Below are 27,776 nucleotides of genomic sequence, written 5' to 3' on the forward strand. Positions count from 1 at the left end.
ACAATGTACTATGTATGCATGTTTATTTATATGTGATTTACATTCCATACTCACCGCCCACACTAATAATTTACTCTCAAAGGCCTTATTAGTTCGTCTTTGTACTTATGCGGATGCTGTCGAGTTCGCAGATTCCTCCATTCGTGTTATCTAATAATGCTTTAATCACTCTTGTGAGTTGCTTTATCTCTTTTGGAATTCGCATCTTGAGATCCATTGATGGAGGTCCCAAAGCACAAGTGACTTTATATAGAATGCCATTTCTAGCCCCAGCTAATGAGCACTGAGCAAGGGAATAGCATTGCAGCCAAAGAATACTGCACGTTGAATAGTTGTTATTGAATACTTCTCTTGGATTGATGCTACCTTGTTTCAGCAATCTTACGTATCAAAAACTGCCACAATTTACTTCAGTCTTTGACACAGAAGTATTTCCAAGGATGAAAAGTAAGTAATTATATTCTGAGTACACTAAGAAAAAGATGAGGCTAGCAAAACCAGAAAAAAAAGGTCCTTTTTTTTGGGGGGGGGGGGGTGGAGGGGTCAAATCGAGCAATCATAATATAATATCCTATTTTTTCACTCCTTTCCTTTCAAGTTTGTTGTTGTTGATGCTGATGATGGTGATGATTTTTATCAGCGCGAAAGAGATGTGATGGCAACACACGCACACACACACACACACACACACACACAAACACATAAGCACACACGTGACCCAGACAGTGGTTCTCATGTGATAATTATGGGTCAATAAAAGCACTTTTTATGCATTTTATCTATATCCATAAGTCATGGTACGCCCATGCAATGGCACAGTTGTTACATTAGATCACTATCTCGTCTGTTTTCTGATGACATTGGCGATGGTGTTATATTTGAGCATCAGTTGCTTGAGGTAAGTCTGGATTCATTTCACGCGGCCACTGAGGCAGTAACATTGGATTTAGCTAGCAACCATGGGGGCTGTCGGCGTGGAGCCCCTTTCAGTAAAGCACCAAAGGGCTCGAAACCACTGTGGCCAGCGCAGCGGCGTGAGTGTCGAACTGAGGACCTCGTGATCAAGAGCCAGTTGTTTAAATCGTGGCTATTACAGCGATCGCTCCTCATGACAACAAAATTGAATGAATTTATTGTGGAGGTACAAGAGGTGAGAGTAATAAATGAAATCTGTTTAAATTATATGCGTCTGGTCCCTCTTTACGCGTTGCCGATTAAATAGATTTTGCACCTTTTTTTTTTCTTTTCCCTTTTTTACTTTTGCTGGACTGATGGGTGCATTATTTAGGAAGAGCAACCCCATGCAGAAGCAACAAGGATGGAGAAGTGAAAGAAGAATAGAAAAAAGACAAGGAAGAGAGGCGATAAAGAAGAAGAAAAAAGAAGAACAAAAAGAAGAAAGAAGAAGAAGAAGTAAAAGAGGAGGAAGAAGAAGAAAATAAGAGGAGAGGAGGAGGAGGAGGAGAAGGATGAATTTAAAAAAAACGGTTCTTAAGCTTCCTCGAAGCGGAACACTGCGCCTTACCTGATTTCGCCCGTGTACAGCATTCTGTTACATTTTCATTCACCTCGATGTTAACGTCTCCCCCCTTTTCTCTCTTTCTCTTTCTCTTGTCTGTGAGGAATAAAAGGAGCAGCGTCTATTGACCTGATGAGGTAAATTCTGGGAGATTATATTTTTTTCATTCATCCCTGACATATCAGACACTTTTAAGCCTCTTGGGCTATAGACTACAAAAACCACCAACGTAACGAAAGAGAAATTAGGGATTCTCGTCACGTTAGCTGCCTGTCCGCGGAGTGGCACGGTAAATCACATCATCAGCACTCGTACAAACGAACCTCTTAGTTATGGTGTCTTAAGCCCAACTACACTATTTTAGGAGGGAGCAACTTGTTCCATGGTGCCAAGTGTCTAAATACAATAGTTTATTACCTCGTATCTGCTGGTGCAGGGCCATATTTATGTAGTGGCAAACGCATTTTGCACTAGTTAATTTGTTTTATGTTTACTTATAGAAGTTTTGTATAACAAATTGTAACAATGTACCGTGAGCGAGAGGACCGCATTAAACGAGTTCGCTATTTAGCATCCCTTCACAATTTCATTTCCAGTTCGTAATGAAACAAGATGCGTTTCTATGTAAGATGTATGTGATACTATGTCACATAAGATGCATTACTATTTTTTGTGATCTTTATGTACATTGTTTGGAAATTAAGATTTAAAAAAACGGGGGAATGAATTGGGAAAAAAAGTGATGTACTCTTAACATGATTCCAAACAAAGTCTTTAGCAAAGCAATTAAAAAAATATATCCTCTAGTGATGATAATCTAGAAGGAAATTTAGGAGTAGAATAGTCATTTTAAAGCAACCGTGCATCACATTTCTTCATTAAAAGACGTTTGTACATATCCATGAAATACACTTGGGGCAACTGTCCGGTAAACTGGACTGTGGGAATTTTCTTTCTGCTGTAATACCCTATATAATTATGAAATACCCTTTGTAGAATAACCATGATCACACATCTGGATAAAACTTCCTTTCCATAGACACACATTTCTGAACGGGTCGTAGTAAGGGCTCCCTTTCATCAGAGATTTCGGGCGTGGCACTTGTCAAATGTAATGCCACTCTGGGTTTCTTTCCTGATGGCATCGGAGGGGTGCATGGTATATCGTTTCGACGATTTTGTGTCATTCGTGCGTAGGGTCGGATAAAGAATAATGAATTAGCGAAATGCTGAAAGCTCACAAGTTAAGGCCTATTGAGGACGGTATAAACGTTTTCGTTGAGTTCCATTAAGCGATGTAGCATTTACAAACGCAAATAACATGAATAACTTTTTATTTGCATTTACAAGTTTCCACCTTATTTCTACTAAGAATACATTTATTCCGTGGAGTGCCTGTATGATATAATGTCTACTTATGTCTACTTCCATTTAAACATTAATTTGATTAGCCAATAGAAATGAAAAGTATATATTCAGAAGAACTAATGCTTTTGAAGTCTAACAATTTCTGTTAACATCAAGATTTCTACCCAATCTTAATGACGTAAAGTTTCTAGGAGTTGAATGTTGTTTAGTCGTAAACCTCTCTTGAAAAGGAGTTGTTTAGTGAATTGAGACATGTACCAGAGACCGATTTATTCAGTACCTTCCTGCAGGATAACCTCGTTTAGCTATTTCCTTTCCTTTTATTTCATTCCATTTTATCTTCATTTCATTTGTTTCAATTCCATTAAAATATGATTACAGTATAACTTTTTTCCATACATATATGTTTTCCACTGTAGTCCATATAATATTGTTTCAAATAATGAACAAATTGGAACCAACTTTTGTGTAATGAAACGGGGCGGAATGGAATGGAATGGAAGGAAATGAAATGAAATGAAAAGAAATGAAATGAAGTTAAATTGGATTGAATTTGATTTGATATGTTGTAGTTGCTAAATCATTGACCAAATCAATTAAAGATTTGTGAACTGATGGCGTAATTGCGTTTCCAGCGTGATTGCAACCAACATCATTCTTCTGTCAAAATATTTAAATTCCCAAGATTCCCTGACCCCCTCATTTTATGTCCGATTTTAATGGAAACTTTTACCATTCTGTTCGTCTGATCTTACTTTGATTACCAATATAAACTTGGACGTTGTGCAGGTTGCCATTAATCATAATACGTTGTACATAAGGAGTCACTATGTTTATAGTATACTGATGTCTTCACGGTAAAAAAAAAAAAAATGCTGACTTCGTTTAAAAAATCTCTGAACAGACTTTCCTTTGTTAATTCTACGGATACAAATTTGGTATAAAACGTACTGCAAGATGTCTTGGAAGTTTGTCAAAGTATATATCACTCGCACACACTTCACCATGTTTCGTTGTCCTACAAAGGTATACAGTTACATTTTCATGTTTTGTGCGTGTTTGGGAATAGTGATAGTCTTGATACGAGTTGCTTTTTAGGAACAAATTTATCAAAAATACAAGTGGAAAGAAGTAGAGGGGATCGTCAAGCCCCGCCCAGCTCTACCGCAAGTTGACTGCGCCAAAATCTCTTTGTACCTCTCCATTTCTGCGGCGCTTAGTGCGGTGACCCACATCTTCCACCCCTTGCCGCACACTTCCCTTCCCTTTCTTCCGTGTTTACGTGACTCCATCACCTTACTTTAAGAACAGCCGATGACTGATTCTCCTGAGTAAAAACATTGGGAGGTGCTAAGCATGACCAGAACTCCCTAAATACATTTGATGACAGCATTTGAACCCGTGGAAAAAAAAAAGCAGAGAAGGGAAAATAATTTTTGCTCTCCCCCCAGATTCCGACAAGATACAAACAGATCCCAACGGAGGTAAAACAAAGCAAGCGAACAGTACACAAAGTTGAATAAGACTTTGTGACGAGTGATAGAAGAAAATGACTGGACTTAAATGAAAACAGATTGCAAGATAACGAAATGCGTTTTCATTCAATTCAGACGCTGTGTATTTATACATCATCATTTGGGCATCTTGCTCGAAATGCAAATATAAACAATTCATTGACACTACTTGCCAGTTTTGTTTTCTCAAGCAAAAGGTATAGCTTGCAATTAGAGAATAACTTTGGAAAGCACCAAATATGACCTCTAAAATAAATGGCAAAGTTATCGGGCATCTGATGTGCATGGTTTAGACATTCAGGTAATGGAATACTGGACTTTTCCAATGAATATGGTAATTCATGTTGGTAATATTTCCCCAACACTGATTCGGCTCAGTCGGTAGCGCGTCTGCCTCCCAACCAAATGACTCGGGTTCGATTCCCAAGTCTAGCTGAACAATCATGCGTGTGATCATTAAGATGAAGAAGCACAACAGCATATCCCTATGATAGGACATAAAATGGAGGTCCCGTCTGTGAGAGAGTCACAACTCGTGCACGTTAAAGTTCCGGCTTCATTCATTCATCACAAAGAGCTATAGGGTGCACAACCCGGTGAAGTGGCCCATACTGCACCTCGATCACTTCCAACTGGACCCCATGGAAGACCAGCTAGTGCAGCTAAATAATGGGTTATTCAAGCCATATTCTCAGATGAAAAATGAAACAAACTAACAAAATGGCACCTTGATTATGATGACCACCGTTCCATCTAATCATAGTCGGACTTACAACTCATCCGACTTTGTACAGTGTATGTGTACTTCATTAAATGCAATACTAATAACGCTTCTAAACAAAATCTTCGCTACTTGCAGTGTAGCTGCGTACCACACTTGACATGTTGTAAAGCTAAGACTTGAATATTAGTGGTGCAACCTTTGGAGGTAGCTGGCGCCATGACACGACGTGTTTCTCACTGTTGGGGTCTGTCTTTATCAAGAGGGATGCTTATTGTGATGGCCTAATGTGTTATAATTTGTCATCATAAAATGAATGTTGATTTGACATATATGGAAAATGACATGTAATTGGTTTGAGCCACATTACTCCTATATCATTTTGATAGCTAGAACTCATTTCTCAGCTGCGTAGGCCTTTCCAAACTGGCATAAAATTTATCGGACTGTCCTAATCAGCGTGAGGACGACAATTATCATGATCCTCATAAATTTATTTTCAAAAAATGATATTGTACTCACATTTAGTTTGTTCAATTTACTTTGTTTTTCATTTCTGTATGAAAAAGAAATTCAGAAATAAAATCAATCATTCAATCAATTAATTACTACTATAGGTTTCGAAGAGGTCTCGACTGCTCTAAGCCCCAGAAAACACGTTTCTGTGGTTTGGTTATGTACTGTATCTTTTCTTTTATCATTTTTGACCCATAACTGTCTTTTTTTTCATAATTGCTTTTGTTGTAGAATTATTAAAAGCCTCATAACGACTAACTTTGTAACTGATTCTAAAGCTGGCTATACGCTTTAAAAGATAGTTCATGTTCCTCTTTTGAATTAGCAAATATTTGTAGATTTCGATGTGATTCAGTAAGTTACCAGCTCTATCTACTCCGTCTGCGAGATAAGATATGTATAGTGACATTCAGATGTGTCAACTGCATGATTGCAATGATCATTGTAGCACAGATCCTTCAAGTGAGTTACGATGAAGCAATGCATCTTGGGTTGCGTATGAATATCGCCAAACCAGGACCAGCTGATCTGTTGGTGTGATAGAAGAGACAGCAAGAATCATTATGCATCAGGTTTGCAGAGCTAAAGATGACTTCAAAAGAGATTGATTGATGGAAAATTCAAGAGGATGACCGTTTTAGCATACTTGAGAAACGTTTTCATCTTTTTCATCATATTTTAAAGATAATATAGTCGTTCTACTGTAGAAGTTATGTCCTAACTGGCCTCCGGCATGATAGCCATTAATATACCATGGAAGAAGGGATAAGCTGGCTTGGTAATAAGTTGACCACATCAACATCAGCTGTAGGCCAGTTAGGACATAACACCTACAGTAGAACGACTATATCATTAAGATTAAGATATATTTGATGAAAAAAAAGTAGGAGAACATTCCTCGAGTATGCTAAAACGTTCATCCTCTTGGATTTTCCATCAATCAATCTCTTTTGAGGTCCTTTTCAGCTCTACAAACCTGATGCATAATGATTCTAACTTCTCTTCTATCATGCCAAGAGATGTTTATTTGCAAATGGTGTATATACATGACACACAAATATTTACCCGCAGTCTAGTTTATGCATAAATATCAGATCAATCGCGATTTTTTTTCTCTCTATCTGTCTGTCTGATTAAGTCAAATCATTGCTACAATTTCAATGCATGGAATGCGTCTATTTTGCTTGTGTGGGTGAATATGCCTGGAGCACGCCTCGACAAAGGAATTTTCGCTTTTCTTTTTCTAACCCCCTTACAAAGGCACTGACCCAGTCAAAGAAGCACTTTTATCAGCTCAGCCACGGGGCTTGTTTACTGCCATGCACAGCAAATGAACTTCGAAATTGCACTTGAATAACCTCGTCAATATTGTTTTACCATTTTCACGCTTTTTTAAGCTTGATTATGCACATGATACAATACTTTCAATGTAGCCATTCAATGAGAGGGATTTATCTTGGATCAATATCGAAACTTATGTGGGGGGAGGGGAAGAGAATAGACGAAAAACCCGTTTACACGCAATGTGAAGCCCATTTGAACATAACAACCTTAACGAATCTTCTATCATTCATAGAAAAGGGAAATATTACGGGGATATCATATGAAAAATCGAAGTAATGTATCCACTTCCTCATTTACAGCATGGTTAGTATACCTTCGAACATATTTCCTTATACAAACCATGAAAATTTGGCGTCAGGTTACTGTGGTGCCTGTTAGCGTGCACTGAACTCCTACTCCATCACACTGGCAACTTGAGGTGTGTACTTATAGCGGAAGAGCTTGAAGTAATGGTATTAAAACTTATACCGGTTGTAGTAGTGGTAACAGTAGAAGATAAACAGTAGTAATAAAACTAGTCACGATATTAGTCATAGTAGTAATGGTGGTAGTAGGAGTAGCAGTAGAAATAGTTATAGTGATGGTAATAGTGATAGTAATCGTAATATTTATAGTGATATTGATGGTAAGAGTAATAATGATATAGTTAATAGTAAGAGTATTAGTAATGGTAGCAGTAGTGGTATAGTAGTTGAAATGATAGCAGTATTACCATAGACCCAGTAGCGGGAGTAGCAGTGTAGTAACATCGTAGATGTAGTAATGATAATAGTTATAGTACTACTACTCTTGCCATGACTATTACTACTATTACTTCTACTTTTACTTCTACTACTACAACTACTACGACTACTACAACTACTACTACAACTACAACTACAACTACAACTACTACTACGTAGTAGACATAGTTGTAGTAGTAGTAGCTACTACTACTATTACAACTACTACTAACAGGGGCGGATCCAGGAATTCCGTAAAGAGGGGGCGTCTTTACAAAATTAAAGGGGGCGCACGCCCGCTCATTCTTTTTTTTTTTTTGTCTTAACAAAAAAAAAAAACCCATATATATATATATATATATATATATATATATATATATATATATATATATATAGTGGGCGCAGGCCCGGTGCGCCTCCGCCTGGATCCGTCACTGACTACTACTACTACTAGTAGTAGTAGTAGTAGTAGTAGTAGTAGTAGTAGTAGAAGTAGAAGCAACTGTTGTAACAGTGATTATCGTAATATCAGTACATGTCGAATAAGGGACAAAAATAGAATTTAAACGCAGTAATAAAAGCACTATATTATGACTGCAGTTAAAGTTATAGTAGTTGATGTGAATTTAACACTGATACTATTATTATCAATTTGGTCAGTTGATTAGCACAGTAAATTGGGAATGAGGCATATTAATTACTATCAGTGGTATTAGGTTCAGTAGAAGAAGGAATATTAAAACGTAGCAGTTATAGCAATAATAGTAAATCTGGAGTGGTAGTACAGTGGATGTTAAAATGGGGGAATAGTAATAATTGTTGCTGTAGTACTATAATAGTGGCAATGGTGAAAATAGTTCTCGAAATTCAATATAGGTTTGTGGCTGTTTTCTTTTTCTTGTGTGCGTGTGTGTGTGTGTGTGTGTGTGTGTGTGTGTGTGTGTGATATAATGTTGAATGTCATTTTCAATGACGCTAGTACTGGCAACTTTTGCTTTTTAGCTGTTGGTATTGTTGTCTTTTACCATTTTTTCATCAATTTTTCATGTTAGGGTTAGAATTTCAAGGTCATGCGCGCTTTTGACTTTCAATTGTAATAGCGTACGGATAAATACATCAATTTCACTATGACAGCTGGTGCAATTAAATGCTTCCATCTGTCTACACAGATAAAACATGAACGATTACCGGTATTAAACAGCAAGCTGCGCGTCCAACTGTCAGATTATCTAGGGAGCACAAGATTCGACTTCATTAGTCGTACTTCAAAGAAATTTAGACATACTCCTTTTTATACTCATTATACCCTAAGATTATAAACAGGCGGAGAGACAAAAAGAATGAAAGAGACGTCACTATTCTCTCTTTTTATTCTGTGTCATGCAAAATCAGTTCATCAGACTATAGGAGAGTCTCCATGACGGGTTACTGAGATATTAGGCTGGATGCTTCGCCTCGTCTTCAGTTACATTTTAGGGGTCTCTCAGAATGGCTTGCACGTTTTTTTTTTTAAACTGGCATACATCTGACCCTTTGTCGAATTTCGGTCTATAGGGCGATTATGTCCTTAAGCTAGGATAGAATGCACACTGCTTTCTCTCTCTAGCTGCCGAGGCACATACTATAAGAGGATATCTGCCGTGGTGCAAACGGCCTCGTGTGAGATTGCTTATATAGCTGATGCTAGTAGGTATATGGAGTATACAGGCTCCACTTTGATGGTGCTAATGATGGTGTTTATTACTTTGGAAACTTTGCATTGCGCTAACTGATCCAGGAAAGGCGGAAAGGCGGGATGATGATAACATACATACGAAAGAGATCAAAAGTTTTGATTTTGAATCACAATATTTCAGACTTCTGGCTCTGATATAAGCTTCAAAACATACATGTAAGTCAATCAAAAAAGAAAGAAAGAAAGAAAGACAAACGTGTTGTTGTAAGATGAGATACTTAAAGCTGTTAAAAAACACACGTTGATGTAAGCATGGTGCCGACTTCCCAAATTACCAGTCACAAAGACATAGAGGGGTCATCATGGGAGATTTGTAGTTTGAAAATCTCCGTTTGAAATTGTCAATCGACTTTAAAAGAACAAAGGAACGATGTAAACGGCTGAACATGTGTCGTTCCTTTAATGCATTATGTCTTTCTAGAATAAAATTGTCCAATTTTTCCGATGCCTTGAGTTCTGTATGTGATATCCTGCGCTGTGATTATGTTGAAGTTGATATCAGATATGACAATGATAACGGAGTGATCATGATTAGGGTACGTTGTATTAGGTGCCATTAGAGTACGTTGTATTAGGTGCCATTAGAGTGTGCGACATCATCGCGTCGTTCTGTCGAGTGGTGTGCTATCTTTTTTTTTTATTCCGTTCATATTTTGTGTCTCATTGTAACACTCAAACCATGATTAACTGCATAAAGTTGTAAATTTCTGCGATATTCATTCCTCTCCGTGCATAAAATATTCTGGGTTTAAGCTATTTTTTTTTTTTTTTTTTTACATTTCTCTCCATTCTACGACCAGCCATTCGTCGCGAAGTTCAGCATTATGGTATTGTCAAGAGAAAAACATGACAGAGACATAACCACAAAGTCGGCATGATTTATGAAAACATATTCAAGTTGAGTTTCTCCTTTTTTTTCTTTTTTCTTTTTTTTTTTTACTAAGAAGCCGCACGCACAGGCACACACAATCATGTACAGACAAGATGCACACACATACACACACACACACACACGCTCGCACGCCTCAGATCAGAACCTCTCACACTAAAATCCATTTCTCCGTTGCCACAACAGCACAAACCAGGTCATTTTACATGGGGTGAACATAATTACCATGTAGTATATGCGCTTCGCCATCTCATCCCCAGCCTGTTTTGTCTTATCAAATATGACATGATTAAATAAGTGCAATGTAAAGGGGCAGTAATGATACCCTATAGGAGGGAAGGGAGATATTGCTAGTGGACGCAAGTTTGTTGGTCTGTTGATCATTTACACACGCACATACACACACACACACACACACACACACACACACAGTAGGATGAGAGAGAGAGAGAGAGAGATGACAATGCAGGTAATTCCAATGCAAAATGGTATTTTCTCATGTATGAACTCACCTTTTTCCCTGAAACTTCTCACTGTATTAGCCGTTGGCGTATCCTTTTTGCTTAAAGTTAACTCCGAGTCTATCCGCTCGTCTTGCGACCCCTGCAATTTTTCATATAAATCCAACATGAAGGATGGCGTCTCTCCCGCCACTCTCCGGTGCGGTCTCGGGAATGATGTCAAACCAAATGACATTAATAGCCTCTGCGTTTCGGCGTCCTCCTCGTTGTCTAAATTTGAGTAATCCGAGTAATCGTGATCCTCATCCAGGTCGTCGTCGTCGTCGGTTTCATACCCCTGGTCGGTCTCCTCCCATGGTGGTGTTTCGTGTCGCGACCTGACGCTCCTGGCAGAGCGGTGCGAGGTGGATCCGCCCCGCCGCCGCTTGGAATAGTGATCGGCGAGGTCGACTCGTGAGCACGTCACTCGCGAGAGGATAACAAGAATGAAGGAGATCCGTATCGTGGTCAGGGCGAGGTTCGGCATGACCATGCTTCATCCAAGTCCGATCCTGGTCAATGAGGTCGTGAGTGGACGAGCTCCGCAGTCACTGCATTGGCAGTACTCTATTGTTGCAGTCACTGGCTTTGTCGTTTCCAGTGCCTGACTATCAGAGAAACAAGCCCCAGATCTGCCTTGAAATTTTTGGGTAAGCCATCCTAGGCTAAGAAGTTAAGGGCTAAGCTACGAGCTGACAGGCAAAAAAAAAAAGGAAACCAAGAAACGGAACGATCAAGAAAAACAGTTGTCTGTCACGCACAACGATAATTGCAATGCGTGCCCAACGTTTGTTAGTCAGTCCCGTGTGAGCCAATCGATGGAGCTCTGCATGATTCAATGGTCTGGTCGCGCCTGAACGCTCCTTGCAGCTTGCTCCTCTTTTTGACGACGGCGCTGTACAAGCGGCCGGTTGATGTGCGAGTTGGATGAGAAACAGAGACAGAGTATGATAGAGACGCGAGTTTTACGGGCATATTACTCGTGTGTGGCTATATACAAGGGCTATACTCGTCAAATCAAGCAAGCCTCAAACAGACGAAATATAGGCAGTGTCTTCCTCCCTTGTAACCTTGAAAGAGAAGGTGGACTGGCCGAGAGAAACGGAGAGACAACCAGTGACAGGGAGGTTGGCCGATTGGAGCAAAGTCTGCGGTGCGCACGCTGGCGCATGCGTGTTGAGGTGACTTCTCTTACACTTTTTTTTTCATGCTTTGTAACTCACATGCACGCATGCATTGCTAGTGCACGTGCAACATTCAGAGAGAGTGACGCTGGCAATAACCCCCCCCCCCCCCCCCCGCCAAATCAAAGAGAGGGAAATAACTTGAAATATGAAAATGAATCCTCTTCACACTGTCTTACATCCTTGGCATTAGATTTGCATGGACTGGAACAGATTTAAGATGCTATTTTCGGTTTCTGCCAGAACTGACTAATCTTGTTGAATCTTTCTACGCATGGAGCCATTAAACCCTCTCTTTCAGAAGAATTGCGGCGTATGAAAGATACCCCTAACAGACTAACAAAGCGAAACAATGGGTATTGTGATCAACTAAGTGAGGCACAAAAGTAAGACCGAATCCCTCGAATGGAGAGGCGCCGAAAGTGCCGCTACGTCTTTTCAGTCCCCCGTAGGTAGTCCAGGGGAGGAGAGCCATCCAGTAACAGAGTCCACCAGGTTTTTGGCATGCTTCTTAATTGAGAGATCAATTTCGGCCGTGGAGTCATTTAGACGGAAGAAAGCCGCTAAATAAGGTTTCGGAGTGAATTAGGACGAAGCGGTAATCTGTTAATTTGGATTAATGGCGTGAGCATGAAAAGGGACTAAGCAAAGCTAACGACATCGGAAAGAGTCTTGAAAGGCGCGGACGTGAAAGGGCCGTACAAAGCTGGAAGAGGTGGAATCTTACCTCTAACCTCATCTCTTTCTCGCTACCCTGATGTTTCCCTGTCGGTAGCAAAAGAAAAAAATACCTACATGTTTGCAAAACATCACCCACTGAACACCACTTATAGGTAGAAGAGGCCTCACGTAAATCACGGCTAAAGCATTTACTTGCTAGTCTTAACATGTTGGTTAATGATCAAAGTGTGATTAATGTTTTTCATCGTTTGTGTTACTAATTCAACTAATGGGCCATTATATCAATTCCTGTTTTCTGGAGTCTTAGGAGTGCGGTCATTGTGTCATTATGCTCTTCTGGAAATAGATATTCTCCGAATATATGCTCGACAATTTATTGTCGACTAAAGTCTCCCATTAGACTATGTAAGCGGCAAAAACATTATCCTCCAAGGATAGTTCCAGCTGATCCTTAGTAAAGTGAGATCGAATGATGGTTACACAACAAATTATAGTCCACTAAAGGATGCTTCATTAATGTCAGATGTCAATACAGTGGAGTTAAGATAATTTGGAATTGGAAAAACTCTGGTGCACCCTATGTCATTATGTCTAAACGACATAGGAACAAGGATATATATATGCCTGATTATCGACCTAGGGATAATACATTCAATAGATTAAAAGATCTGGACTTGTTCTGTAGCCAAAAATTCGAATAGAAGAAAATAGCTTAACAACCAATAAGAATCCATTTTTAAGAGCCATGCTTGATCCTTATACTTATTGAACAACCTTAAAGAACAGCTTTAAAGACCCGTGTTTGATTGTAGTGCTTATTGAACAGCAATTCCTCAATGTGTGGGGTCACATACACAAACAAACAAACACACACACGCACACACTCACACACACATACACACGCACACACACGCACACACACACACACACACACACACACACACACACACACACACACACACACGCACATTCTTATATATGGGTAAATGCAGCATAAAGAAATTCTTGTAGCTCTATTCCACAAGGTCGGGCGACATGCAGTTAAACAACGTCATACGCCTTTAAACAGATTATGGTAAAAGGTATTTGTATATAAAGGAGCTTTGCATGGAATGATTTAGTTCGACATGTTTCTCTCGATATTTCCCTGGATATATCAAAAAAAAAAAAACAATTACATGAATATATGAAATAATTTTGAATGTATGATGCGTAACCCGGCAGAGCATACCAGCCTCCTTTACTGCACTCATCAATCTACAGTCATTCTCACGTGCCTTTATTTTTGCTAATGTCGTATTTGAAGACCTTGCTGTTATCATTTTTGCTTTACTTTTCTTCTTTTGTGTTTAAAACAAGCTTACCACGGTGTTAGTATCTCTTTTTTCTCTGTTCTTTGCATATGTTTATGTTATATGTTTTAATGCTATAATTATGTATGATGCTTGTATCTTTAACCTGTGTGGACCCCTCTGAAAACCAGCCTTAGGCTGACGAGGATGTTCCACCTTATGAGTGGAAAATTGAAATTGAATTGAATGGAATTGAATTGAGACATTTATTTTGAAAACAGCGTGTCACTGACGGGGAATGTACAGTCGGAGGAAGTGCATTTTGATTATTATAATTATTGTGAGAGAACGGCAGCCCTGTCTATGGTCAACTGGTCAAGCTTGGATCCGATTTGAACAAGGATGCTGCAGTATTCGCAATACTTTGTGATTGTTGCACAGCATCTTGTCCAAAGCACATTGCGGGATTCGAACCATTAACCCTCTTGTTCAAGTCCAGAAATATGTTGTTGGTGGGGGTTTTTTTTCTCACTGTACTTCGATGCCATCGGTAAGTGTGTGCTGTAAGTGGTGTCTGCGGTGTGTGTTGAGTTTGTATGTATGAACTGGATGTTTAAAAGGCTAGTGAGTAAAAGTGAAATTACACTAACAGAATGAAGAAAAAAAAATCGAAATGGTTCAAACAATTAAGATGATGTAAACTTGTAAACCTGTCTAAACAACTGAAGAAATTCCACGGCCATGCTGGGGGCATGTCCTCTACTGGCGTAGTGTACACATAAACTTGCCAGTTTATGATCAGATGAACAAGGCCGCAGATATTCCGCCACAGACAATATCGCTGCGTCATACTGAAGGACTGTGAATCAAGTGCTTTGATAGCGAATAATGAACCCGGCTATCTATTCTGACAGGGATATACCTACACTTCATACTTAAGACAAGCTTTGTCAATCCGGATGACTTTAAGTGGGTCTTTGTTTGACCACAAACACAGACGCCTGGCATGTAGCTTTTATTGTTACACGTCCTCATCCACTCGGCCATATATACGACATAACCATAATCGATAGGTTGCGCCCTACAAGTTTATGTGGATGCTCCAAAAAAGGAGTTGGATAGGCGGGACAATATGCTTTCTGGGTCCCTATATATCTCTTTAGGTCCTCCTCCAGAACCAGTTCAAGGAAGGAGGTTCTGTCGTTACATTTCTCTTCAACTCGTTACGTCAGGGTATATCAGGGTTGATGACCCTACGTTCAATGGGGAGGGGGGGGGGGGATGCGTGAGCAAAAGAAGTGTACGTCAGTGATCAGAATGGTACGCCCATTTGCATGCCAATGCTCGCTCGGTTATGTGGAATGCATAATCCTTTTCATTTCTGTTGTCCATAGTAATGCCAAAGAATGTCGTTTACAATTACACACATACATTATCTACATTCAGTTGTTTGATAATAATAGAATCACAATTATTATTGATCTAGTGTGCTAAAACAGGCAAGCCGCTAGAAGGCAAGCTAAATTGACCAAAGTTAAAGATCCGTGTCCCCTCTGTGGGATCAGCCAGATCGCTGAAAGTTTCTTGATATAGTGGTTTGGTACGAAGAAGAACGCTTGGAATATGGTATGATATGAAATGATCTGATTATCGAGGAAAATACATGATTAGCCCCATCCATCCACATATTACTTTAAGTATAGAAAGACGATCCCAAAGCAGTTTAATTCAGTGTAGAAGGTATTGACGCTCGGCGCAAATGTTTGTACGCATTTCAGTGTATGTATTTTGAACTATATACATAAAGTTTTATGAATGTATATCAATATATATATATATATATGTATATATACATATATATATATATATATATACATGCAATGAAGAGTTTAAATGTTTATCCGTTATATCCACTTTTATCATCTTGAGATCAGTTCTATTTGAGATTAAAGCTGCTGAAATACAAAGAAGATATTAGATATATATATATATATATATATATATATATATATATATATATACAATAATTATATTCGTGTTACGTAACAGGTGCAATATAATTGAAAAGATCTTATTTCATTTTGCATTCAAACTCTTAATATATACATATATACGGTAAAACGGAAGGAAATAGAAGTTTGTGGATTGTTTCTTGGAAATCAACGCCCTTGCTCAAAAGGTCGAAAGACGTTGGCGGGTAGTTGAGCTCTGTTCATTTAGCCTTTTTTTTTTCCTCAACGGTAATTCGATAATCAAGTAATGAAGAGAAAGGGAAAGAGGAAATGAAATAAAGCCTTATGATAAACACCGATACAAAGCAAAGAGTTTCCTTCGGTCTCATCGTTCAAAATATGTCATCAACAAGCTAATCAGTGACGTATGACTGAGGATTAAATGTGTTCGTGTATCGAAACATACTTTAGAAAAAAAAAAACACCTTCAAAAAGCATTTCGTTTGCCATAAAAATAATGAGAGCAGAGTCCCTATTGGATAGAACTCGAGATCGAACAGAAGTAAGAAAATAAAAAATAGGTCTCTGAAGACTTGATTCTGATTGGCTGATACCCGATTTACGTTTGATATTCTGATTTACGATGTTTGATTGCATCTCTTTGAGCAACATGAGTCAGATCACTAAAATAGAGCTGCGAAGTATCCAATCTGAACACCCCACCCCCTTTCCCCTGGAGCTTAAGAAATGATAGATTATGGATACTCGCTAAACATGGTAGACAGTGAGTACACTAAAAACGTTACCCACGTAACCTCTTTAAAGAAAATGCTTAATGCCAGTAGGTCCTATATACACTGATAAATGTAAGTTGATGTGCGGCAATAAGCAACTAAAAGACAATATTTCTCAGAACATGCTCAGAGAAGGCTTACCGTAGCAATGATGCAGACAATTCCTAACTCAATTAGCCTAGATGTGTCATATCAGGCGGTGTGATCAATTTCATTTGTTGCCATGTTCTCATTAACCCCCAGAATTGGATCTGCATGCTGTGCTGCGGACGCAATGTGGGTGGATATGGGAAAATTCGCGAGAGTTTGGAATGGCGTCACTTTTGGCCTTTCTCTTCTTTTGACCTGCTGAAAGCGTTTCGATATGCCCTTGATACTATTTTCCGAAGCCAGCTTTTTTGTTTTCTTATTTTTTAGATACTTTGTAATTGATTGGCCAGCATGGTTTATCAGATAGTTTTCGCAGACAGCATGGGACGCAAAGTGCCAAAAGTCAATGCTGGGCATCGCGTAACGACAGTTACCTTCTGTACTATTTTGGTTGAATAACTAGATACCAAGAACTAATACGTCTACTTCAGCTCCACTGACAATACAACAGATGGGATAACGTAATGATAAGGTGGGCGTGGGCGAAACCACCCTGGTTCTGGATTATTCATAATTCCAATCAATGTTGTGCAAGACCTCCCACGCTTTGGATTATCAGATACCCTTGTCATGCTCGCCCACCTCTAGAAAGATTTCTGCAGTATATACGGTCCCAGGAAAACGCATAAAAGAAATCCAGCGAGAAGTGTCAAATAGAATGCAAGTGCAAGTCAATCAATTAATATCGGGATTGGAAATGCATTCGCTCGTTTGTTTTAATGTACTTTCTTGTGTGTGAAGCAAACTGTGGTGTGTGTGTGTGTGTGTGTGTCTTTCTTTTTTGGTGGTTTCCATGTGATGTATAATCACCATCATTGCGTATAAGTTAACTGAATTGTTGAAAATGTCATCCTTTGGAGAAATTTAAAAATACGTCAAACTGGAATCGAAGTATTAACTTTTCACAAATCATTATTCGAGTACGAGTGATGATTGAAAATATGATCCTGATTTTCACTTACCCTATTTCCTGGCCTTTCCACTCCGTTGTTGCTGTTGTTGTTGGCTTTTTTTTTTAACAAATCGTTGTTGAGTGGTTCATATATATATATATATATATATATATATATATATATATATATATATATATATATATATATATATACATATATGTATATATATATATATATATATATATATATATGATAATTTCTTGCACTCTTTCTATTCAGTCCTTGCTAACTAAAATAGAATCATCACCAGTTGGTGCTTAAGTTTTCTATACCGGTTTGTCAGAACACTTCAGTCACTATCATTGATCATATATTTGAACGAATCTTTTTGGCTGGTGTCGCGAAACACATTGCAGAATCCGTAACTTCCATACCGTTTTTTAAATAATCATATTCTCATTTTTTTTACATGTTTATATTCGTATAGCTTTCTCTTTTTTTTTATTGCTATATGTCTCTTGTCAAGACGAGAACCAGTTAGTGTTGTATAACACATAAACAAATATTAGCATGCCGTACCGAGCACTTTTTTGCTTTTCCGTATTTATTGATTTCATTCAAATCATTCATGAATTAATGTATTCTGGGTGTAACATGAACAAAAACAATACAAATACAAACAAATGAATTTTCAATTTTTACTGAAAATAATCTCTGTCTTCAGCATGGATAATAATTCAGTTTTGAATCAATCCCACTGGTAAATTCTTCACGAGAAAATACTGACATACTTGTATGTCAACATACCCCTTGAATATGTTGGATCATATAAATCATAATTGCATTTATGAGAACATTAATGAAAACAAACACAAACATTATACAAATCTAGAATGAAATCATTAATAAAACCCAACACACACAAACGCAAACACACACACACAAACACACACACACATTATGCATACATTACACAAATAAGGAATTAAATCGTTCATAAAACCCACCAACCCACACACACACACACGCGCGCGCGCACACACATTCACAAGCACGCAAACGCTCAGATATTTTCTCTCACACGCACGTAATACAGACGCAAATCTGCTGGTGGTGTCTATTCTTTCTCAGCTGTTCCCTTGCTCTTTGCTATATTCCAAGCACTTCAGTGCGTTCGCAATCTAAATTTAATATCTTAATGAACAAAACATTTCATAAGTTGTTCTTATGAAGCCAAAATGACCTGGTACGTCCCCAACCTCGCATCTCGAAGCATGTCGTATAGCAATTACTCAGGTTTCCTCGTTAAGAAGGCCGACATGTAAAGCCTTAAAATAGTTCTTAGACGCTGTATTGCGTCATTTCATCACAAAAAGACAGAAAACGGTAACGTCATAGAAAAACAACCCAAATATATTCTACGGGAACCTCTACATCGCATCACGGAGACGGCAAGAGATAATGACGCACCACGAAAACGTGATTCAGGGCTCACAGCATCACACATATCGTATCTCAGTCTCATCACTTCATTCACAGAATAAAACCACGTGTACATCATGTAAGCCCTGGCAACTAAATGATATTTTTTTTTTAACATGACGTAGTTCGGTCATTATCTCTTTTCCTATACCGATTTGCGTCTGTTTTCCGGGATGCAAGGCCGTCGCAATCTACACCACCGACATAATAGTGTGATTGAAATGATTGCATATAGTATGATAATGTGCATTGATATGAGAAATACATTAAGGGCGAGTGAAGGGCGGTGCGAACGTGTGTATTGACAATGATGTTTGTGCTGCGAACGCACTTTTCCAATTACAAAGAAACGACGGGGGTTCCTCTCTAAGAACAAATCTTTTCTTGAGGAGGTGAAAAATAATATCCACAAAACCAACAACAACTCTACTACTACTGTCATCTGCTTCAAGAACGGTCGACGTTACTACAGTCATGATGATCTCATGACATGAAATCATTGAATTTCACTTTCCTTTACTGTTTTTGTAAGTTGTCGATACAGACATTGCTCTTACTGTTTTCATTTCCAAATATATTAGGCCTCTTTGCTAACTCATGATATCAGTCACCCTCATAGACAAAATTGAATAATTGGATGAAATTGCCTTCGTGTTTTGCACAAAGTTTTGATCTAATTCTCTTTGATCGTCTTTGACGTGTGCGGGTCTCCTGGCTAACATAAAGTTCACGACACATAGGAAAGTGCATTGCTATGTTTAAATTGGCCTTGCTAAAGGGAGTACATTCGGAATGGTTGAAAGCTTATTAAGATCGGAAGTGGAACAAGCAACCTGTGGAATTTCGGAGTCCCACATATTATTCACCTATTAATAACATTGGTCATACACACAACCGCGAAGTAGACGATGCGATAGTGCCGTAAATCCCATCTTATCGACTTGTACGCAACCTTAGCTTTAATTTTTTTTTTTTTTAATGAAATCAACTTTAGGTCCAGATTATGGAAATTTATATGGAAGTTTAAGTGAAAGTCAGTATGAGAACTGTGATGTTAAGTCATTATACTGTATTACCTTCTTCAGTTTGCGTACGTGGTTGTTACTTTGAACAACGATTCGTGAAACACATGGCACAACAAAATTTCAATTTTGATGAAACTTCCATACTTCAATTCTTCTGGTTTATCTCCATTTCTGAAGGCCGACTTATCAAAAAAGACAAGGTTATGTGTCGTACTCGACGTTTAAAATTATTAGTAGTTGTGTTGTTTCGTCATCGATTCGAATCAGCGGATGTTAGCAATTTGTGCACGACTGAAGGTGCATGTGTTGTCAAAATAGGTGGCGCCACAGAATCTTAATTCAGCTCTCTTACATGGACGGAATGAGTTCTCATGGTAGTGGGTTATTTGTTTAATATGGGGGCGCAATGGAGGCGCAGTGACATAGTGGATAAGACTCCCGACTCCCGATCGGAGTACTCGAGCTCGAATCCCGCCCAGTGCTTACGTCCTTGGACAAGATGTTTCACCCACTATGTCTCTCTCGACCCAGGTGTATAAATGGGTACCTGGTATGGCAACACTATAGGGTAATAATTTTACACAGCTGCGTGCAGTCACCAGCTGTTCGAAGCACCTCATCAATTCTCTCTTCCGTTTCTCTTTTCAGCGTGTAGGCATTCTCTCTCTTTTCTCCCTCTCCCTCCCCCCCCCCCCCCAACCTCTCTCTCTCTCTCTCTCTCTTTCTCTTTCTTCCTTTCCCTTTCTTCCTTTATTTTTGTTTTTTGTCCTATTCCGTTGGATTGTATCTCCTTAGTTTAGTCATGTCATGTTGCGTCTCTGTTGCTTGTTCCATTTTGTCTAAATCGTTTTTTTTTGTGTGTGTGTGTGTGTGTAATGTATTTGTAATTGTATGTGAAGTAAGTATTTTTGGAAGAAATTCTTAAGTGGTCCACAATCTACAAGCACTGCTTTTTAGTGGACATCTCAGTTCTCTTTTTTCTCCTCAAAATATAACTTTGTATTTTCCCGTATGTATACATGATTCATCTCTATTAGTTTGTTGTATATCGTTAATCCTTCGCACTTTGTACTGTATACATGCTTATGATGGATTTTCTGATTTACCTTGTGTTATGTTTTGTTGGAAAGAAAATGAGAATGAAATAAATGAATTGAATTGAATTGAATTGAATAATAATGGCAGGGCCCTCTGGTAGAGCAGTGGCAACACTGACGAGGCTACCCTGGGGAAATAAAACCTTATTATTATCATATTGTATTATATTTTTTCTTTGTCCAGACACGAAATTCTTCATGGAGTTATAACGTTATCGCTTTTGTGATACTAGATACATTGTTATTACAAGCGCTGGTGTTTCTGCATTTCGAGCGTGTATTATGACTACATTTTCTTGGGATTACCAAGTTTAGGACATTTTGTTTTGTTTTGTTTTGTTTTGTTTTGTTTTGTTTTGTTTGTTCGTTTGTTGTTGTTGTTTTGTTTTGTTTTTTTGCTTTGTCTTCGATTCAGTCAAGCCCTACACCAACGCTTCTCCACATTATGCTATGTAAAAAAAAAAAAATGATAAATAATAATGATGTAATCGTGATTCGATAATCCGCCTCTACACCTTCCAAGAGTAAATCCCTTTTGATTAGTTAAACAGTTAGTGTAAAAGGGGTTGGAAAGGGTTATGAAATACAGCCCTACATTGAAAAAGTAATAAATTGATTTAGATTAGACCGGATGTGCATGAAATCATATTGCAATGGTGCATAACCTTACAACTACACAGGAGCAGCTACGTTGGTACAGTTTAGATCCAATGAGATGATGTTTATTCCAGAGTCAGTAGGTGTAATCCAATCTAATGATGTAATATCATATACTGTTCTTTCTGTCAACAACGCATCACTCATTGACATCAATTTGAACTCTCACTACTCTTGACTGCTAATGAATACGTTTAACGAAAAAGGACACTCGCCTTTTCATTCTATCTATTTCTCCGCTCTCTAACCTTCTCTCTATCTCTCCCTCGATCTCTCCCGTCTCTCCCTTTCCCTCTCTCTCCCTTCTCTCTCTCTCTCCATCTCCATCTCTTTTTCTTTCTCTCCGTCTCTCTCGTGCTCACCAACTCGCGATTTGTTTGCCTAAATTGCCTGCATTTTGACAGAGATTCCTTAAATCCGAGACAGGGTCATGGACTTAATCACCCTGGACATGATAACGCATGAAATTAACGATTTTCGATGGCTCCATTTAATTCTGATGGTTCGACATTGAGACATTAATAAATTCATATCTGTTGTCACAATAGGACTCCTGGACCCCGTCCTGGGCGTCATATCCTCCGGATACAGTTGCATTAACTCTCAACCTGATTAAGAGGACCCTACGTATATACGATCGGGCATCCTATAAACATTACATTCGTTTATGATTAATAGTTATCATTACAAAGTTGTTGTTGTTGTTATTGTATGTTTCATTACAAAACCGAGAGAAAGCATACACCGTGTTTGATTTCATCGAAAAATATTATGCACATTTTGCATGTTTTGCATATTTTGCCTATTTTGCATATTTTGCATATTATGCATATCATGCAAAAGGAATGGGTAAGTGATGTTATACTGATAAGAAATTTTACATTTGCCTGCATGATCGCTTTGTTATGTTTACCATACATATAGTTACGTCTCGAGTGTTGTGACATTTTTTGTTGTTGATAAACTCCAGGAAAGAAAACACAATGAGCTCAAACTGAGGTAATCATTTCCTCATAGCAGTTTCCCATCATGTACATTACAGTGTCAGCTACTACCAGTGTAAAGGGAACGATTGCCCGTACTCATTCTCATGGGTCTATTAGACCAGTCCTGGATTAATTCTATCCCCAGCAAGCGACGATAAAGAAAGCGTTCCTCTCGGTTTTCCTTCTATTTCCTAAATCACATTCATACATGAGCTTTCGAGTTACCAGAACGCTTATCGTGTATGTGTGTGTGTGTGTGTGTGTGTGTCTGTCTGTCTGTCTGCATGTGTGCGCTAGTGCGCATAGTATAAATGAATAGATTAACATTATATATATATATATATATATATATATATATATATATATATATATATATATATATATACATATATATAATATGATATATTTAGATGTGTAGATAACACATAACAAGCTTAGAATATCATTGTGATAGAGGGACAGGCTGACATTGGATCTACGAATAATCTGGGGGTTTCTCCACCTCTCTCTTGCTCACACATACACAGACACACACACACATACCTCATCACAAGGCGGAAGGTTACTTTGTCAGGAAAAAAAAAAAAGATATGAACATTAATCTAGAGAATCTGCATTACCATTCAAATCATGAATGTTACATTTCGATCAACGAGACCGGGATTGTGTCCCTATAACAGAAGAATACGTGGCGACAGAAGTGGAATGCTGATGCCCAATTTCACAATGATGTTCATAGCACCATGCAGAAAATCATCTAAAATAATATCTGCTACATGAAGTATCATGAGTGGACTTAAACTAACGACCACGGTCTTGGGTCAGTGTGGAGGTGAAGGCTGGATATGTAATGACGTTTGAATCACGTTGCGAGATCATAAATAATTCAGCGCTCAATGGAGCAGAGAATGAAGACAGTGCGAGAGGGGGGCTGATGTACCCCGAGTTGATTCACAATATCGTCAGTGGGAACCGTCAAGTCATTAACCTTTTTCAGCCGTGGTGTCGCAGAGTGCGCAAGATATAGTTCCGCTTCAGGTATCTTTTTGGGACCCTCACCCGGCTGCCCATACCTAACTGAGGTAATAACTGACCTCAACCCGTTTTGGATTCCAAGGCCGTGCTTTCTCCGCCATGATCAGACGGGGTCTTGGGCAGGCCAACCGGAGCTGTCCTAATGACATGAGCGGAGCGATGGGTGTTGGCGCCAAACCGAACCGTTCCCGTTGTAGTAGTGTTAAATTACCACTGCTCTTCTTCCCAACATTAAAGGCATAATTTACCATTTGCAGATGAAACAAAAACCCAGCATTAGTGCTTTAAAATAGTTCTAAAATGTGAGTTAGAGATAGAAACAACCACTGTAAAAATTGGAATCCGTATGATTAATGTTGAGTATTGTTAAATACACAAAATGTGAACAATAGTTATAATAAAAATGTTTCCCGACTAAACCGTCTACAGTTATGGTTTATTAAGAAAAATGCTGATATTTCCTTATATTTCAGGCTTTATTGCGAAAATCTTGTATGGTAGGATGTTTTGTGATACAACAGACATACACGTATGCATCAAACGTGATACCTTGAACATTTTTAGATCACTGTTCCCAAAGGTGAACAGGACCTTTACTTGTTCCGAAAAAAAAGAATGAATAAAAACACTGGTCGGGAACAACAGTTCAATAACTGGTATATTGTGTATAGCTTTGCGTACATCCTTTACTCTTCACTCTGAAATTACAATTACAGAAGATAAAGCACACGAACCATGACAATCTATCTTTTTTTCCTGCAATTTTGTGAATGATGTGTGACATATTGTGGGAGACGGGCGCCTTTGAATTCACCTTTGCAGACAAAAATGGCGCTATATTTTTATGCTTTTCATCATCGCCATCATCCTTCTTTCCAGACATTGCAGCATGCAAGATTCAAACTGGATATTGTCAGTGATGCAAGTACTGAAATAACTTTTCATTGCCTGAGGTCCTGAAGAAGGGCGACTTTTGTACCTGCGTAATTACACTTTCATACATACTTACATACAAACACACACACACATTCACACACACACACACACGCACGCACGCACACACACACACACACACACACACCTTTATGTGTATACACACCTGCATACATACGTACATGACACAGGCACACATTCAAACATACTTATACACACACATGCATACAGGCTCTACGTATTTTCATACATAAACACACACCCAAGTTTTCTATATCATCAAAGGCATACATGATTTGACGCATGTGTGTTTGTGTGTTCCCAAGAATGTGTCCTTTTTTTCTTTTTTTTTTACTTAACCCACAGAAAAACACTTTACAGCAAGAGCCAATTACCAGTTTCCCTAACGAACACATACACACACTCACACACACCTTACGCTATACTAATGTTTAAGCCAGGACCTTTTACAGATTTCCATATCATCATGCAGCTTTATTAACGTCACTTCGGCGTTAGATATAAAACCATCATTAGTCCTTAAAACTATTCGTACCCGTGTGTGTATGTGTGTGTGTGTGTTTGTTTGTGTGTGAGTTTTCCTTGTTCATAGCCTATTTTGATTCTCTCCTTTTTTGCATATTTTTGAGACAGTGTTATTTTATTTCTTCTTTTTTTATTCAAAATGAAGAACTAGCGTCTCTGTCCAGTTTGTTAATGAGAGTGTTTAGTAAGCGATCCTTCTTTCAATAATATTATGTCGTTCCTTCAAACTATGTGTGAAACGAATTTCTAGACATCGTGTCGTGCTAATTTCATAGGTAGCACCCTTTTGAAGCGCCGGCATACATCGGCATCTCAACACATCATTAACGCTACCATCCATGATTATTATCCCTGTCTAGGGCCCTGTCGAGGAGGAACTATGACGGACTTTTTTTTTCGCTAACCCTTTGGCGAACCCTTCGAAACCATAAGGATATACTGTGTCCGCAGACAGACATCATTTCAAACAGTGGCATCACGAGTACTAGTATGGATTCAAATCTTAACTGAACCACCTTTTGCCTTGTAAAGTGAACATTTTGGTGGATCATTGTGTGTGTGTGTGTGTGTGTGTGTGTGTGTGTGTGTGTGTGTGCGTGTGTATGTGTGTGTTTGTATGCAGGTGTGTGTGTGTGTGTGTGTGTGTGAGGGTGCGTGTGGATGTGTGTGTGTGTGTGCTTGTGAACACATTTAAAACGTATCATGTTAATTGCGTTGTTATTAATAAGACTGTCGTCAACTTAGCATTTATATAGCAATCAGTTGCAATTCAAGGTGGTTTTTTTTTTTTTTTAATGAAGTGTTGCAGTTTAGGCCACAAAGGACAACTGCTGTATGAATTCAATTCAATTCAATTCAATTTCGGTTTTATTAAAAATCACCAAATAAAAGTCCGAAGACTAACCATATTTGGTTTACATCAAACTTTACAGCTTTACAACTTCACAGGGAGACATAAAGAAGAGAAATAAAACAAACTGACACTTTACACAACAACTGATTCATATTGACAACCCCCCCCCCCCCGAAAAAAATGGATCTTCTTCATACAAAATGTATTTAACAATTAACAAACGCAATGCTAGTGCAAATGCATGTTACCAGTAACTTGTATCGATTCATAATACCCTGGTCATCACTTATGTGACCAAAAGAATATGTAAATACTATGTTTCATATATTTTATCATATCATTTCGACTATTTTTCTTCAGATTACTTAGATATAAATTATACGCCCACAAAAATCCTTCCGTACCAAGATTCTGCCAGTGACATCATCTATCAATCAATGCTTAAGTACTCATCGATCATAGTGATTAACACGCCATTGGACTGCACCTTACCCTTGCATGCTTCCCTGGAATGTGTTTTGTTAATCATCATATCAGTAACATGGAAACAAGCAGCTCAGTCTAGGGTAACATGACATGAATTTAGATATTCACTCTTGGCCACATATTGATGTTGAGGGCATCATGAATCGAAACAAGTCACCATAGTGGAACGTTTGCGCTACTTCGTGTATATAGTTTCAGCTTTAACTGACTGCTTGAGATATATTATGGTGATTTCTTTCATGTATGTACATAATGCGAGGTACCTTCGCTTTCGTGTGTGGTATGTTAAGAAACTATTATTTTGTAAGTTCTCAACTTGGGATAAGCATTAGCTTCAACCTCATTAACCGATGAGCAAAGTTATATTTAATACACATGGACAAACCTTTCATCCGCCCTGTGACTCATATTGTCCTTTCTATACCGAAGGCAAGGTACAATGTTAGCTTGGTTACGACAAATTGTCTATAATTATTCAATACCGAACAGCGCCGAATATACACTAAGGTACAATGTCAGCTTGGTCACAAACAAAATTAGTAAGCAAAATTTGCCAAACGAGTTTAAGAAAGTCTAATTCCGAAGAAACAGAGAGATAGAGAGAGGGGGAAGAGCAAGTAAAATGCTTGTAATACAAAATGAAATGCCACTTATTCATCGTTAAGTGGAGCGTAATGTTGGAAGACGATGGATGTGATTACTAGACAAAACTATAGACCCTCGTAGCTCAAGCAAAACACTCTATTTATCCAGTAGCAATATTTATTTGACCACAAATTGCCGTCACACAGGACAGGACAATGTTGAGGTCTGAAACCATGGATTATCAGTATCTATAATATATTATCAATGGATTTATGCCGCAAGATATGATTTTCCAAGAACCTAAAAGAAGTATAGTA

General features: G+C 38.4%; 1 protein-coding gene across 1 annotated transcript in view; it reads right to left on the reverse strand.

The window, feature by feature from the left end:
* The window catches only part of LOC140242126 (bone morphogenetic protein 2-like), a 48,492-nt gene extending 37,171 nt beyond the window's left edge, over positions 1-11,321 (reverse strand). Inside the window, exon 1 of the mRNA XM_072321893.1 lies at positions 10,841-11,321. Within this exon, the coding sequence (XP_072177994.1) occupies positions 10,841-11,321 (481 nt within the window). The remainder of the gene's footprint in view (positions 1-10,840) is intronic.
* Positions 11,322-27,776: the final 16,455 nt, after the last annotated feature.

This window comes from Diadema setosum, chromosome 18 (assembly GCF_964275005.1).
Source record: "Diadema setosum chromosome 18, eeDiaSeto1, whole genome shotgun sequence".
Lineage (NCBI taxonomy): Eukaryota > Metazoa > Echinodermata > Echinoidea > Diadematoida > Diadematidae > Diadema > Diadema setosum.